General features: G+C 34.8%; 2 protein-coding genes across 2 annotated transcripts in view; both read right to left on the bottom strand.

The window, feature by feature from the left end:
• Positions 1-13,918, bottom strand: part of LOC111385228 (wall-associated receptor kinase-like 22) — a 39,106-nt gene extending 25,188 nt beyond the window's left edge. The window contains exons 1-4 of the mRNA XM_023009602.1: positions 13,837-13,918; positions 13,318-13,383; positions 13,157-13,216; positions 12,291-12,820 (exon numbers count right to left, since the gene is read on the bottom strand). Of these exons, the coding sequence (XP_022865370.1) occupies positions 12,291-12,820; positions 13,157-13,216; positions 13,318-13,383; positions 13,837-13,918 (738 nt within the window). The remainder of the gene's footprint in view (positions 1-12,290; positions 12,821-13,156; positions 13,217-13,317; positions 13,384-13,836) is intronic.
• A 2,455-nt stretch (positions 13,919-16,373) lies between these two features.
• Positions 16,374-16,832, bottom strand: LOC111385226. Its single transcript, XM_023009601.1, has one exon. It carries the CDS (start codon positions 16,830-16,832, stop codon positions 16,374-16,376), a length of 459 nt encoding a protein of 152 aa, XP_022865369.1.
• Between the last annotated feature and the right edge of the window lie 1,054 nt (positions 16,833-17,886).

The raw sequence follows: 17,886 nt of genomic DNA, 5'->3' as shown, positions 1-17,886 counted from the left end.
TACAATAAAGAATAGCCTAAATTACGAACCTCTAAAATTGGGCAATCCATGTCTGTCGATCCGCACTATCGCCCTAATATGTCAAGGCAGTTCTAGTGGACCATACTCTAGATAGCGCCGATGATTCCAACCTTCTGTAGCAAGAGAATCAGCAACTTGATGCCTCCACCACTTGCAAATCCATCTTTGACGCATCCATCAGTGTTGATCTTGAAGGATCCCACTGGTGGAGTGCGCCAAACAACCATAATAGTTGGTGGTGGGAGAGGACGGGTCAAAGAAATTCCAAAAAAGGGTGCAAGTGTCACATCTCCTCGCCAATGCTCAACTCGGAATAGTCCTCCCATCTGAAGAAAGGAGATCATGCGGTAGATCCTCCAAATAATACGTCTGGCCACCATACGAATACCTCGATGCTTCGCATCATTCCTTTCAGTCCATAGAAACCGAAATATCAGTAGAGGAATGATAATACGAATGTGTCCACGGTAAACGTGCTGTCCAGAATACCGCCATCTCTGGAACCTCTGTCTGACCCCCTCCCCTGAAGTCATAGGTATCTGAAAGATGTCTCCAAAGTGCTGCCATACCTGGTCGGAGATGCTGCTGCTCGTGAAAATATGATTGATGGTCTCAATCTCGGAACAACACTGACAACGAGAAGCTAACTGACATCCAATTCTCCTCTGAATAACAATATCTACTGGAATGAGATCCTGCCACAGTCTCCAGCAGAAGAATGAAATAGTGGTAGGCAAGATAGAGCTCCACAGCAGTCGATATGAGTCCTGAGGCTGGCGAACCGAACGGACTAGTTGCCATGCTGATTTGGTGGTAAAGTCACCATCCGAAGTAATTTTCCAAACAATTCGGTCCGTGGCATCTGCACATAAAGGTATCGCCCCTACCTGTTCGGCCATGTGAGATTCTTCTTATTTAAGGGTCCACGAAATGTTTATTTATCAACGTTAAAAATAGTCTTTATATCTAAGTGGAGTTCATCTAACCCAATTAAAGGTCAACGACCAATTCAACATTCATATCCGTTCTTATGTAGCATCATAGTGTTCACTATCATATATATATACAAGTATTTAATATTTAGGCGTGTTTGATATACGTAAATGGAAATTATAAATAAATAATTTAATATTTTTTAGCACTTTAGTCTACTACATTGTGATTGAAAACGCGGTAACTCATCCAACTTATTATTTTTCTGAAGTTGAAAATTGAAGTTTTGTTTTTTGTTTTAGTTTGAGTGGTCTATTCGCTTTCGTCACTGAAACTTATGTTAATTAAAATTGAATACTGAGGATAGAAAATTGGAAATGTCATTTTGTATAGTTAGAATGACGTATTTGATTGCAAGATGTACAAAACCGGGATTTATGAATGCCTAGTTTTCAAAACACGAGGTTATTTACTAGTTCAATTTGCAACACAATTTTAAGGTGGGGCCATTTTATTTTCTTCCTACCATGACTCTGAATAAAAATTTTCTGAGAGAAACTACTAGGATCCTAGATTAAATCAAAGCTTCTTTGAATTGGGATTTCAGATAAACGATAATGGAAAATAAATGGATTTGGGAATTTGTTGCCAAATCCACGGCTTAAGTTTGATAATATTGTGACTGGTTTCAGTTTGTTTATGACTGATGAGGTTGAAAATCATGGATTTTTCCCCTTTCTCGAACTCGTTTCTCGGAAATCTCTCAATTTTTCCATTACTAATACTCGGGAATTATTAAGATTTGGGGTTCTATCTTAGAAGGTCAACCTTATTAAGAGCTCGTTTAACACGACTTTTGAAAAGTCAAAAGGAGCTTTTGAGGTTCAAAAGTTGTTTTTGGACCCGTTTGGCTAATTTTGTTAAAGTGTTTTTGATGGTTAGAAGAGATTTTAGACGAAGTTGGTTCAATGTGACTTCCTCTAAAAGCACTTCTGGAATAGAAAATGCTTTTAAATATTAGTTTTCAAACAAAAATTAAAATAGCTTCCTCCAAAAACTCTTCTACAAGAAGCAAAAGTAAAAGCAAAAGCTATGCCAAACATGCCCTAAGAGGAATAGTCCAAAGCTTTATAAGTTGGATGATGGCTCTGATACCGTATTAAGATTTGTGGTTCTATCTTAATAGGTCAACCTTATTAAAAGGAGTAGCCCAAAGCTTATAAGTTGGTCTATATTTTCATTTTTATTCAATGTGGGATTTGATCTTTAACAAGAATTAAAGATGTTTTCTTTTTATTCTTAAATTGCATTTCTTTATGTTATAAGTTTCAACAAGATTTTGAAGACCTGGCAATTGTTGGGGAAATTTACATTGACTACGTGCATATTATATTTACAAAAATATAATATGCACGTAATCGGTGTAAATTTCCCCAACAGCAATAAAAAACATCATTGTTACAGCTCAAAATGGCATGTCATCATTTCAAGATTTACCATTAGTTTTACCACTTTTTTCTACCAAAACCATGCATTATCTGGGAACTGTAAAAGGGCAGATCTAGCTTGAGTATACGATGCACCATTGGCTTCCCTACGAATAGAGACGCTCCATTGTGGCTTAGAATAGCGCCTTCTGGAGCGTCGTGGATAGAGGATCTTTTTACTGCTTCTACGGCGGAGCTGCAATCAGAAAATAGCCATGCACACATATTTCTTTAGGAAAATGAATTGAATATTTTGGAGATTAAATGGAGAGTACTACCTGATTAGAGCGGAATCTGGAAGGTTGAAGTCTGAAGTTATTGGAAGCCAATTTTCACTTTGCGCCTCCAAACATCATTTGAAGAATATTTTAATATAGCCCCCTGAGGCACAACTCAACTGGTGGATCAATCAACATTTGTCTTGCTTCTAACGGAAGGGTGGATGTTTGAATCTTGGTGGGAACCTGCGGCCAGATTTATTTGGTATGGAGCAATCACTTTGGAGGAGAATTTCTTGTGCGCAGAAGTGTACATGCGGTGGGGGGAATCTGTGATCCAATTGAGGCATAACCCGCGATTTATCCCCTCCAAGGTTCTAGGAGCAAGGATCTTGGGGGTCCAAAATTTAATCTAGTGTAAACTGGGATACCTGGATATAAAAAATATATATATATTTTAATATACATTTGGACAATTTTGGTAACAGCCTGAATAAGACACTTTTATCCAGAAGCTCAAATAATGGCAAGTCCGGTCGGTGTCAACTCTTCAATTTATTCCTATTTTTGATGGAGAAGATTAAAGGAAAATGGTATATGGTAGAGATTTTCAAAATTCAAAAATGAAGGATTTGACGAATGAAACAATTTCACACAAGTGTTATGGAAATTGTTAATCGACTGTGAAAATTTAAAATTGCTCTCTATTATGCTCAACTAGATGCAAGATGCTTATTAAAAATAAATAAAGTTCTTGGAAATGCTCTTATATGGTTATTTTGAATAGTTAGATAATTTGTTGTTGTTTATCCATTCACTTATTTAGGAACAACTATTTGGTAACTAGTTAATTTTTTTCTGCAAATTACATAAAGGTGGAAATTTTAGTAAAGTGAGAAAACAAATTATCTACATATTGTAGGTAAAGAGGTTAAGGTTTAAGGTGGATATATTGACACCATAATTGTTATGGGATTAAAAGTGAAATTTCAATTATGCTTAGTAATTAGTTTCTTTCCAAACAGTGTCATGGACCTGTGGGTCATTTAAATTGGTATTCTCCTAACAAACAATAAAGGTTGTTTTGAATGAAGTGATTTTTTTTCCAATACTATATTCGATTCATTAGATGTAATAGATCCTTAACCATCCATTACTAATCACTTTAAACTTAAGGGAAAGATGAAAATAATTTGTTTATTTTGTATTAATTTAATAACATTAGAGTCAATGGGCTGAAGGCAACCATTTTAGACTGGTGCAGGTACCAATTCGTGTCACACGTCATATAAACATACAAATAAGGCCAAAGAAAAGATGCTATTTTTTAGGTAATAAATGATACTATAAACATCAAATTTTCAAACATTATGTATTAATATACAAGTGTTGGCAGTTTCAAGAAATTAACAGTTTTCTCTTGTTTCTTACATTCTATGCAGAGAAAGATGGCTAGTATATTTCAAGTCAATTGCTTCATCGGAAGGTCTCCATTTTCCCACAAATTTGATCATCATTTCAGAGATTCACTCCCTTTTTCTTTAAGTTTTAAGGTGAACAACTCTGTCTGTTTCCTTTGTCATGTGGACAGGCTCGATTAGTAAGTTGAGCTGGCGTGGCTGCTGGCTTTCTTTCCTCGAAGTGTGAAAAAGGTTAAAATTAATACTGTACTAATTCAGACAGGTAAGCCATTGGTAATTGCATAGATTTTGCTAAAAGGCCACTCCCAATTAATTGATTTTTGCCATTAATTTCGGATCCTATATGTGGCGATTGAAAATTAATAGATTCACTTATTTCTATCCTAAACAATTTGGCGAGAAATAGGAAAGAAAATTTCCTAAAGTTTTTTTAGTAGTTTTCTTATACTCAACTCAAAAATGCAGTCGTTTCTTGAAATAAATCAAAAGTTATATTCGATGTTATAAAATGAGAAGAAAAGAGAATAGAGAAAATTGAATAAACCTTTTGTGTGTATTATTGAAAACCAAAGCTTTATATTTATAGGTAAGAATCAGGAATACAATAGTAATAATTTCTAGGGCTACAGGGGTACAACTGTCATTCACCAATAAACTTTAATGGACTTTTCATTTACAACACTCCCCCTTAAATGACATATTACAAAATATATGTCTCGTTAAAACCTTGTTTGATAAAAATCCAATGGGAAAAAATCAAACAAAGGAAAAAGAGTACAGTTATTCTGGAATATTAAAATTAAATGCTGCCTTATTAAAACCTTGCTAGGAAAATCCAATGGGACAAAACCTAAGCGAAGGAAAAAGAGTACAGCTACTCCTCCCTGATGTTGATCACTGAAAATCTTTGAGTCGACGCATTTCAATCTCATGAACTAATTTCTTGAATGTAGATGTTGGCAGCGCTTTTGTGAATAGATCAGTCACATTGTCACTTGGGCGAATTTGTTAAATATCAATGTCACCATTCTTCTAAAATTCATGTGTATAAAAGAATTTTGGAGAAATATGCTTCGTCCTGTCGCCTTTGATACAGCCTCCCTTGAGTTGTGCGATACAAGCTGCATTATCTTCAAACAAAATTGTTGGATTATCTTTTGTTGAAGTCAATCCACATGATGATTGGATATGATGGGTCATATTCCTCAACCATACACATTCTTGCCCTACTTCATGGATTGCAATAATCTCAGAATGATTTGAGGATGTTGCTGTCAAGGATTGCTTCACAAATCTCCATGATATAGCTGTTCCTCCACGTGTAAACAAATAATCCCTCTGGAAAATGTTCAATTTGTAATCCAAGACAAAATTTGGTTTTCCCCAAATCTTTCATCTCAAATTCATTTTTCAAATAATCTGCAGTTTTGTTGAGCTCTTTAGGAGTTCCAATTAAATTTAAATCATCAACATAAACTGCCACAATTGCAAATCCAATATTTGTTTTCTTTATGAAAATACATGGGCAGATATCGTCATTTTTAACCCTCTTTCAACAAATATTCGCTAAGGAGATTATACCACATGCGTCCGGATTGTTTCAATCCATATAATGATTTTTGCAATTTAATTGAGAACATAGTTCTCGGACATGTATCATTTATTTCTGGCACCTTAAATCCTTTAGGGACTTTCATATATATGTCACTGTCAAGTGAACCATATAGGTAGGCAGTTACTACATCCATAAGGTGCATATCGAGCCCTTGTGACACGGTCAAACTAATTAAGAACCTAAAAGTGATGGTATCCATTTCGGGAGAATATGTTTTCTCATAATCAATTCCCGGTCTTTGGGAGAAACCTTGAGCCACTAGTCGGGCTTTGTATCTTGTAATTTCATTATTCTCATTTCTCTTTCGTACCCATTTGTATCCAACAGGGATTACATTTTCAGGTGTTCGAACTACTAGTCCAAACATTTTTCGTTTCTCCAAAGAATTCAATTCTGCCTGTATGGCTTCTTTCCATTTTGGCCAATCATTTCTATTTCGACAGTCATTAACAAACTGTGGTTCAGGATCCTCATTTTGCATAATATCAAGAGCCATGTTAAAGGTGAAAATATTGTCTATAACAATATTATTCTGTTCTCATAATTTATGAGATATCATATAATTTATTGAGATCTCATTATTTTCGGACACCTCTGGTTCTTTAGGAACCGTACATTCAATATTTGATTTATCAATCTTTTCTATTGTGATTTCTTCTGAAGTTTTTGGTTGGTTTTTCTCCTGTACTCTTCTTTTTCGAGGTACAGAGTCTTTTGAACCAACTGGTCGGCCACGCTTCTGGCGTATTTGAGATTCATTTGCCACAGTAGGTTGTCCTGCAGGGACATTAATTTTTGCTGGAATATATGACTTTGTTACTTTTCTCATGTCAACAAATACATCAGGTAGTTGAATTGCAACTCTTTGCAAATGAATGATTTTTTCAACCTCTTGTTCATATTAATTGCTGTGGGGATCAAAGTGAGATAGAGTTTTTTCATTCCAAGAAATTCTATCTTGTTTTTCAGGATGTAGTTTTTCTCCTCCCAAAGTTGGGAAAGTCATTTCATCAAAATGACAATTTGCGAAACGTGCAGTAAATAAATCACCTGTTAAAGGTTCAAGATATCTAATAATAGATGGTGAATCAAAACCCACATAAATCCCAAGTCTTCGTTGGGGACCCATTTTAGTACGTTGTGGGGGTGAAATAGGAACTTGGACAGCACAACCAAAAACCCGTCGGTGAGAAATATAAGGTTCATGACCAAATGCAAGTTGCAAAGGTGAATATTGATGATAGGCAGTTGGTCTTATACGAACTAATGATGCAGCATGTAATATGGCATGACCCCAAATAGAAGTTGGGAGTTTTGTTTTCATAAATAATGGTCTAGCAATAAGTTGTAGACGTTTAATAAACGATTCCGCTAAATCATTTTGTGTATGAACATGTGCAACTGAATGTTCAATTTCAATCCAAATTGACATACAATAATCATCAAATGCTTGTGATCTAAATTCACCAACATTGTCAAGACAAATAGTCTTGATTGAGTAATCGGGAAATTGTGCTCGCAATTTTATGATTTGAGCAAGTAGTCTAGGAAATGCTACATTCCTAGTTGAAAGTAGGCAAACATGTGACCATCTTGTAGAAGAATCAATTAATACCATAAAGTAACGAAATGGTCCACATGGTGGGTGTATTGGCCCACATATATCTCCATGTATTCTTTTCAAGAAAGTTGGAGATTCAATACTGACCTTTGTAGTTGAAGGGCTAAGACTAACTTGCCTTGCGAACAAGCTGCACATGGATAATCATTAGATAAAAGAATCTTCTGGTTCTTTAAAGGATGTCCCTGTGAGTTGTTTATTATTCGACGCATCATTATGGCTCCTGGATGTCCAAGTCGATCATGCCAAAGTATAAAACTTTTTGAATCAACGAACTTCTGGTTCGTAACATTATTTGATTCGACCATTTTTATAAATGTGAAATACATGCCAGACGGGAGTGCATGAAAATTTTCTTTTATTTGCTTCTTGCCAGATACAAAAAAAGTGATGCAAAGATATTCAATATTATTTTCTTGCATCGTCTCAGTGTGATATTCATTGTAGTGAATATCTTTAAAACTAAGCAAATTTCTTCTGGATTTGCTATAATAAAGTGCATCGTCAATATATAATTTTGTATTATTTGGTAAAATAATACAAGCTCTTCCGGAGCCTTCAACGATATTCGACACACCCGATATCGTGTTAACATTAGTTTCAGCTGATATTAAGTCCAAAAAGTATTTTTTGTCTTGAAAAATAATATGTGTAGTTGCACTATCAATTAAGCAGCTATCTTGACTATCCATCATGAATCTATAAATATGACAAAATAAACAAAATTTAAAAAAAAACTTGAATTTAGATTTAAAAAAGTAAACATTACTTAATATCATGAAATAAACGGTGCACAATAGAGTTTTTTTTTTGTGCGGAAAAGTAAAAACATATTTCAGACTAAATTTTTAAAATGAAAGAAATACTAGTAAATTAATCTATATCTTCTATCACACCACCCCCAACCAAATGGTCTATATTTCTATTTGGACCAGTAAAGAAATCGGAGACATCCAAATGAGTCACATCAATTGAACCATCATAATCAGCAAAATTTATCTCCAATTTTTCTTTTTCCTTGATTGATCTTTGGTAGAGATCCACAAGATGTTTTGAGGTACGACACGTACGTGCCCAATGCCCTTTCATTCCACATCTGAATCAACTTTCTTCATGTTCCTTTTTAGATTTGCCACTCTCGTTTGCTTTGTGCCTTTTGAATTTATTGTCTTGTTGTTGATAACTTTGTTGATTATTTCTTCCATGATTTATTCCACGTACACGTCTGTGTCCGTGTCCATGTCCAAATCCGTGTCCACGTCCACGTCCACCTCCGCGTCCACGTCCTTGTCTTGATATTGTATTTGCTTCAGACAATGTAGTACCATTTACTTTAGGCAATGGTACAGAACCAGTTGGACGTAATCCATGATTTTTCATCAACAATTCATTATTTTGTTCAGCAACTAGTAGGCAAGATATAAGTTCTGAGCACTTTTTGAAGGCACGCTCACCATATTGCTGCTGCAGGAGTACATTCGAGGCATGAAAGGTGGAGAAAGTTTTTTTTTCAGCATATCTTCATCAATGATTTTTTCTCCACACAAAGTCAACTTTGAACATATTCTAAACAGTTCAGAATTGTACTCACTAACCGTTTTGAAATCTTCCAAACGAAGGTGCATCCACTCATAACGGGCTTTGGGAAGGACTATAGTCCTCTGATGATCAAATCTTTCAGTTAACTTTTTCCAAAGAACTTGTGGATCTTTCTCAGTGAGATATTCAATTTTCAATCCATGGTGAAGATGGTGACGGAGAAAAATGAGTGCTTTTGCACGATCCTGCTGGGATTCATTGTTTCCTTCTTTTATTGTCTCACCCAGACCATTTGAGACGAGATGGATATCATCTTCCAATATCCATGACTGATAATTTTTACCAGATATGTCAGTGCAGCAAACTTAAGTTTCGTAATGTTTGCCATTTGTTTAACTACACAATAAAATACAATTAGTTTCAAAGAATATGATTAATCATCACATGTTAATCAAATAGTCAATATCAACATAACTTTAAATTACGTGTTTTCCTCTAGAGATAAACACTAATTTGAAATAATATGTTTTTCGAAACATATGCTACTTCTGGAACACATTATATTTTGCTATTATTTCTTCAAGTGCAATATGTTAATATTCTTCTGGAATATTGAGAGTTATAATTTATGCTTTCAGGAGCAAATTATATTCTTATAATGTTGTGCTACTTCTGGAGCAACAACGAATAGATCTATGATTAATATTCTTCTGGAATATTAATTATAATGTTGTGCTATTTCAGGAGCAACAACAATTAAAAATAAATTTAATGTAATGTTTTATAACTAAACATAAAAAAATGATAATAGATCCAATTGCTCACCATTAATTAATATACAAACACATGTAAAATATTATTTTGAATTAATAACGTGAGTCGAGTGAAACACAAAAAAAAAATTGGTGACATGTAGAAACCTATTCACATATTATGGCACGAAATTTTAATTATGTACAATTAAAAGAATTGAATTAGTATTAACCAATTAAGGCATGAAATTTGCAGAAACCAATGGATTTGAGAGAAAAGATGAGTTGAGTACAGTTATTTGTTAATTGTATATTATGGGAGTGTTTGAGTCATATTATTTTGGTAATAATGCATTCTTGAATAGTGTATTGATGGGAAATATGTGATTAAAAAATAAGGAAATTTTTTTGATTTGCGTGTTATATTTTTTTATTGAAGAATGTGTGGTTGAAATGATGTCAAATCACTGTTTAAGAATGCATTTTTTTGAAATAATGTGGCTCAAACAGGCCCTATATATATATATATATATGGAATCAACCAAAATAGAAATATGGAATTGAAGCTTGCTTACAAAGAACATTGACCAATTAAACAAAAAAAAATTATAAGCATGTGTAGAACGTAAAGGGTTAATCTAAATATAAGGAGGCTATAGGAACATGAATTAATGCATATCAATTGATTTAACATAAATATATCTCCATAAAACGCACGTGGATTGATGTAAAGGAAAAAATATTAATTTATTCAAAGAGAGGTACAAAGAAAACACAATGATCGAGAAAGATGAGATCACGTATTGCAGATTCAGCATATGTATATGTAAAATTCACGTATTATCAAATTAATTTTGATATACGTGATAGATGATTATGAAAAAAAAAATTACTACATTCTAAGAGTTTCGTACTGATAACGTGTTATAAAATGAGAGGGAAAAAAAATAGAGAAAATTCAATAAACCTTTTGTGTGTATTATTGAAAACCAAAACCCTATATTTATAGGTAAGAATCAGGGATACAATAGTAATAGTTTCTAGGGCTACAGAAGTACAAATGTCATTCACCAATAAACTTTAATGGATTTTCCATTTACAACATTCGAAAGATTTTACTATTATTTATTATTTTTGAAGATTACATGGAAAGGACGAAATTGGTGGGAGACATCTAAAATTGTATATCTCATTTTTTTTTCTAAAACTTTAGAGCAAATATCAAATTTTTATCAAAATTTAGTATATATTTTTTTCCCCTAAAACTTTAGTGCAAATATCAATTTTTAGTCAAGATTTAGTATATCGATTTCACTATTCTACGGCTCCCCTTGCTCTCTTTCTTCTTTATTTTTCCTATTATTCAGGCACTTGAGTTTTTTCCTTTAGTTTTTTGAGTTACTAACTCGAAGGAAGGAGAGAAGATGGCGGGTTTTTTCTCAGAACTATTGGAGTTAGACCAAAGTCCGATAGAACCGATTGGCTCAGCATCAATTCCTCAACTAAACAGGTTGATTTTGGGATCAAGGATCAAGAATCTACCGTTTTGATTTTGATTCTCTATACTATCTTGAGAATCAATAGTGAATTTGATTATCCCGAATATCTCTTTTTGAAGGTGCATCGTACCAAGATGCACTAAATCTTTGAAGCAAACCATAAAATTATCTCACATCATTTTACACACGCTTTTTCTTTCGTTTGCTGAAAAAAATAGTGGGTAATCAAAATTCAAATTTAATTAATTTTATAAATACTTTACAAATTCATATTAATGCAACCCGATAAGAAAAATATATTTCTAGTTAAATATTTCATAACAATTCAAATTTCTCGTTGTTTTCAAAATAACTGATCATAAAAAATCAAGATTACTGAGGAGTACTAAACATAATCACGTTATAATTATTATACGCATTCTTAATATATTTTTGATCCACATTTTAGTGTTTATGCTGTGTTTAATAATTTGTCATTTTTTCACATATATGAGTTGATCTTCAGCTTTTGGAGTTCGTTCTTTTTTTTTAAATAGATTTTTTCTATTGTTAGATTAAATGAATGACAAGCAATTTCATGTTCTACTTTTATTTATTTTCAATTTGACTAGTAGTTTCATGGGGTTGGTATGAAGGAGGTTGTGGTGGACTAAATGGCGAAGAATGATTTTTTTTTTAATTATAGTAAATTGGAAAATTTTAAACGTAAATAACTCATTTCAAATGATAATTTTGTAATTGAATTACTTTTCTACTGATGTTTTAAAATAATTCATAATAAACTTTTAAAAGCTATATATATATATATATATATATAGATCTCTTTCTTCGCACCTTCTTGCATTCGAGGATCAAGAATTGTGTTAAGCTATTTTCCTTTCATGGATAAAAGAGAAAGTGTTACTAAACATAGTTCCTCTTCTGATGGACTTGAAGATATTTGCTTTTGTCCTGTCAAAAGCTCCACCATAATGACGCCAAAGCTATAAACATCACTCTTTTCTGTGAATTGGTTTGACTGAAAGTACTCTGGATCTAGATACCCAAATGTCCCTTTGATCTTGGTGGTTAAGTGCGTTTGATCTAATGCAATAGACCTTGAAAAGCATATTATTCGACTTGATGTCCCGGTGATAAATGGGAATGGAAGATGCATAGTGCAAATAGGCAAGGGCATTTGTTACTTCGTCAGCGATTCTCGAGCGCACATCCCATGAAAATGGAAAATTGGGACTTTCATCATGTATGAGGTCAAAGAGGGTTCCATTGGAAATGAATTCATAAACTAGCAATGGAACTTCAGACTCTAAGCAACATCCTAGTAACTTCACAATATTTCTGTGATTTATTTGTGAAAGTATGACAACCTCGTTTATAAATTCCTCTTGTTGATTTGCATTGACTGATTGGGATTTCTTCACTGTGACTATTCTTCCATCTGATAGCATGCCTTTATAGACCGTACCTCGGCCTCCTTTACCTATTATTCGGCTTTCATTGAAGCGATCAGTTGCCTTCTCCAACTCCTTGGACCGGAAAAGTTTCATTCTCTCAAGGACATCTTCATTAGATGATATCTGTTGTTGTAACAAAAGACCTCCATTTCGCTGGAAAAATTTCTGTTTGCACTTATTTCTTTTCCTCTTCTTCAATACTTTGTACAACACGAAGGTAACCCCCAATAGGAACAATAATACCAAGGCTATGCATAAACCTATATGAAAAATCCATAGCATCTATCTTAAGATAGTTAATTGTACCGTCATAGCCAACGTATCAGATGATCTCTGGTTGCAAAGGCAGATTTCGATAGTTTTATTAAGAATTCATTAGCTATAAACCACAACCTAAACATGCACCTGAAGTTTACACTGTCTTTTCCACCTATGTCAAAAATGATACTTTCTAAATTCTACATCACTTATTGCATGAGAGATTCATTACCTACATTAACTATAGGAGTATGTTGAAGGTTGCATGAGAAAGAAACCGAGACCATCTTTTCTGCCATCATTGAGATATCCTTTCCGACATTCACAACTGTAATTACCTGGAAAGCTATCGCAGGTTGTAAATTCATCACATGGATGATCCTTGCATTCATCAACATCTAGCAGAGGAAGTTTCATCAAATTAGCTCGATAATAGCCAGGCCAAAAACTGATGGTGTACATATTTTTATTGAATAGGGAAAAATCCTTATTAACTAACCTACGTAGCCCGGACTGAGATAAGGATTGCCTATAGATCCTATAGAGCATTTGCTGTTGTATCCCCCTATTCCAGTACCAGAATCAACACAAATGCTTTCTCCATAACATAGGTTAATGCCAATCGAATTCTGAGCTTCAGTTCAATTTTTGTCTCCAATTTCCCATTCAATCACCAAGGGCACGTTATCTAATGAGATCGACATATTATTGAGATGAGATATGCGAAATGTGTTCCTATCCCGCTTTCCAAGAAATGCGTAGCCACAGGGATTAAATGACTAGACATTATGATGACCATTCAAGCTTGTCAGGGAAATATGGAAATACTGTAAATATGGAAATACTGTAAACCCTTTGTTATGGAGGCTTGGCAACAGTCAATTCGAGAGAAAACTCCTTCACTCAAATCCTGGATTTTCGAACATATACCAACGCTAGCACTTATGGAATCTTCCATATCTTCTTACAATGAATAGTCATCACATCCAATGACTGTGAGCTAGTTTTCAGTACCAACAGCCAATTCCAGAGCAAACTCCTTCACTCAAATCCTGGATTTTTGAACATATACCGACGCAAGCACTTATGGAATCTTCCATATCTTCTAACAATGAATAGAATCACATCCAATGACTGTGAGCTGGTTTTCAGTAGACAGGCTAAAAGAAGTGTTCATTAAATTGATAGACACCAAGTTATTTGTAGGTGCATTTCCATCTTTATCATAGCATACTGATGCCAAGAAATTCTTGACCCATATTTTGTTGTCAAAAATAGCTGTGACCTCGAGATCAGTTGTGCCAAGAAAGGCCTTGGGAGGGTCTGAAAATGTATCACAGTTGATATTGAACGACGGATTGAGGGAACAACTAACATTTACGCCAGTACCAAAAGGGTATGGAACAATTAGATTCCCACACGTGCTTTGGCAGCCAGATTTCGCAGTGGCGATGTTACTATTGTTAGCATGCAATAGTAGAAGTTGTAGCCAAAAGAAAATAAGGACAGCAGTATGCAAAACCAAGTTCATTTGCATAATCAGTGGCAAACATTGCTTGCTTAGTCATGTAATTAATGAATTAACTCTTGGCTTTTCTACCTTAAGAAGAATAGATTTGGTTTCTTGTTGAAATTGCAGGGGGTAGAAGAAGTTCGATTGAACGACAGCCGGCAAAGAGTTTGTGAGGTTTAATATAATCGATAAAATCGAATTATTTCATTGTCTCTTTGGGGAGTACAAATATAAACTTGTATTACGAGGATTAGATCAGATTTTTCAGTTAACTTGAACTTTTTTTTTAATCGGTAAATGTTAAATTCCATAGATCAAAATTAATTTACAAGTACACTGGGCATACCCGAAAAATTAGAAGGTAAGTAACCAATACATGTACACCGGACATACCTGAGAGTATTAAATAAAAATAGATGCACCAACATCGATCTTAAAATCGACTACAAAAGATTCAAATTGAATCAAAACATACGGATACAAGGTGAACATAACCTTGTATATGTGTGTTTTAATTTGTCTTACAATAGATTCAAGATGTGGCTTAATACCTTCAAAAATACATCTGTTCCTTGCCATCCAAATGTGGTACACAGCTGTTGCAAGTGCAACACGTTTTGCTCTACTTGGCCAAGTCTTACCACGGGCTTCCTTTTTCATCCATTTTAAAGAACTCAACAAAGTAGACTTGGTGCGTCGAATAGCCAACCAATGTCGGATATGATCCTAAACATCTCTACAAAAAGGGCATGAAAAGAAGAGGTGTTGGGCAGTTTCATCGAAGACTCCCGGACAGATTCGGTCCAAGTCAAGTCAAGATGCGTCAACTTGTCTTTAGTTTCCAATTTTCCCCGAACAGCTAACCAAAGGATGAATGAATGTTTAGGAGTGATAGAACATTCCCAAACAGAGGTGGCCAGCCGGTTTTAACTCCTTTCAGTCCGAAGAAATCATAGGCAGCTGTGGTTCTGAAAATCCCAGAATCTGTCTAGCTACATAATAAGTTAATTCCAGCTTGTTCATCGCTATGTGATTCAACAATGCTGTCTCTTATTTCCAGCAGCTTTTTAAGAAGTGGAGAATCATCCTTCTTCACTCTACATGTCCAAATATCCAAACCTTGAAGGTGTACTTTTTTTTTTATCCATTTAATCCATAGAGTATTCTTTTTGCTGTGAATGTTCTAAAGTGTTTTGGAAAGGAGAGCAGCATTCCAACTTTTCGTATCTCTAAAACCGAGCCGGCCCTCATGCTTTGGAAGGAAAATTTGATTCCAAGCTACCAATGGTTTTTTAGACCCCCATAAGAACCTTCAACAAAGACTAACCATCTTAAAAATTATCGTTACCGGAATGGGAAAAATTGATAACCAAAAACATTCCACTCCTTGTAGAACGACTGGCACAAATTTCGCTCTACCCGCATATGATAATGAAGAAGTCGACCATGTACCAATATAGGAAGAGATTTTATTGGTGAATGAATCGTATGAACTAACTTTCAATTTTTTCGCTGCAAGTGGGATGCCCAAGTAACGAAATGGCATGGTACCAATTGGGAGATCAGAAAGAGCAAGGACATCCTCCAATTCTTGACCATGAATCCCCACGGTGTAAATACAAGATTTCCCAACATTTATATTGAGACCGACATGGCACCAAAATTTGAAAGACATTTCATTAAGATATCCACCGACATTACATCCCCTCTAGCAAAAAGCATCAAATCATCCGCAAAAGCTAAGTGTGTAATCTTAAAGTGTGCACATTTAGGATGAAAATTGAAATCGCTATCCTTTATAGCCTCCTTTACCATTCTAAAGAAATGTTCAAGGTATAAGATAAACAAGTAAGGAGATAACGGGTCACCTTAGCGTAGACCTTTCTTTCCTTTGAAAAAACCATGAAAGACTCCATTAAGAGTGATGGAATAAGATGGAGTTGTCAGACACTCCATAATCCAATCAACAAAAGTATTGGGGAAACCCAATTCTTCAAGGACTTTAACAAGAAAATCCCAATTCACCGAGTCATAGGCCTTCCTTAGGTCAATTTTAAGAAGACATCTAGGAGCCACCTCTTGCTATTGTATTGCCTCAAAAGCTCTTGTGCCAAGTAAATATTTTCAATCATGCTCCGTCCTTCCACAACAGTGGTTTGTGCTTGGTCAACAAACATAGGCTTCAAACGAGAAGCAATGATCTTTGTAATGACTTTATAAAAGACATTACAACAATGAGTGGGCCTATAGTCCCCAACCAATGTAGAATGATTACCCTTTGGTACTAAAGCAATGATGGTGTGATTGATTTGCTTGAGTAGAGACCTCGATGCAAAAAAATCTTCAATTGCTTCCATGAAATCATTGCCAGCAATATCCCATGATTTTTTTGAAAAAACAAGATGTGTATCCATCCGGACCCGGTGATTTGTCGTCCCCAATACTAAAAAGAGCATCTTTGATCTCTTGTCTCGTGATGTCCGTGACGAGTAACATAGCATTTTCCTCCGACAACATAGGTCCTCCTCTTAGAATTTCATCATTAAATTGTCGTCCAACAGTTTTTTTCCAACAATTCACTATAAAAGTGAGTGAATTCCGTTGCCACCTCTTCTTGGGAGGTAGAGTAATTACCATCCCTCTTGATAATAGCTGGAATGAAGTTTCTTTTAGCATTTCTCTTGACCAAAGAGTGGAAATACTTGGGTGCATTTATCACTATTCTTCAAATGCATGCACTTTGCTTTTTGGTAATTGAAACTCCTTTCCGCTTCACATAGTGTGGTAGCCTCCTTTCTCAATCTAAAAACTTCACACTTTAATTGAAGATTTTGTTGATCATTATGCAATTCAACTTGTGCCAATTCTAACTTTTTTGAAGCAAAGTCGGCTAGAGAGGAAATGTGAGCAAAATGCTTATTGTTGAGCTTCTTAAGCATCCCTTTAAGACTTTGTAATTTCTTACAAAGAGAGAATTGTTTAGATCCCAAAAAGACTTTATTCCAACCATTTGATACCACTTCATGAAAATCCTCATGGCATGTCCACATGTTGAAAATTTTGAAGGGCCTTTTCTTCCTATCAACTTCCCCGAAAATTGAAACAATACAAGGTGAGTGATCGGAGAGGCACCCTAATGGAAGAAAGTTTGCAAAACTATCATAACTCTCAAGCATCCAAGTTTCATTTATCATGGCTCTATCAAGTTTGCTCCAAACGGAATTATTGTTCCAAGTATAGACTACAAATCCAAAAGTCCAACAATATGGCAATATTTATCCAAGTCTTAATCTCATACAGCGTGACATTGGCTCCATTACTATTCTCATCAAAATTTAGCACATTATTGAAATGCCCTAAGACCAACCATGGTAAGGAGCAATTGAGACCGAATTCCTCAATGTTATTCCATAAAGGCTTGCGAGTCACAATAGTATGGAATGCATAGACAAAACTAACAACGAAAGAACGTGAAGTTACCTTGCACATGATTGAGCAATGGATGACTTGTGCGGTAGTCTCCAAAACTTCCAATTCAGCCTTCATAGAACTCCA

Source organism: Olea europaea, unplaced genomic scaffold (genome assembly GCF_002742605.1).
Source record: "Olea europaea var. sylvestris unplaced genomic scaffold, O_europaea_v1 scaffold311, whole genome shotgun sequence".
Classification (NCBI taxonomy): domain Eukaryota; kingdom Viridiplantae; phylum Streptophyta; class Magnoliopsida; order Lamiales; family Oleaceae; genus Olea; species Olea europaea.
Note: the sequence above shows the minus strand (reverse complement) of the source record. Positions and strands in the feature narration are given on the sequence as shown.

What these genes read in the sequence shown, in the direction of transcription:
- LOC111385226 (XM_023009601.1), bottom strand. Translation starts at nt 16,832, where the DNA reads ATGCTATGTTACTCGTCACGGACATCACGAGACAAGAGATCAAAGATG.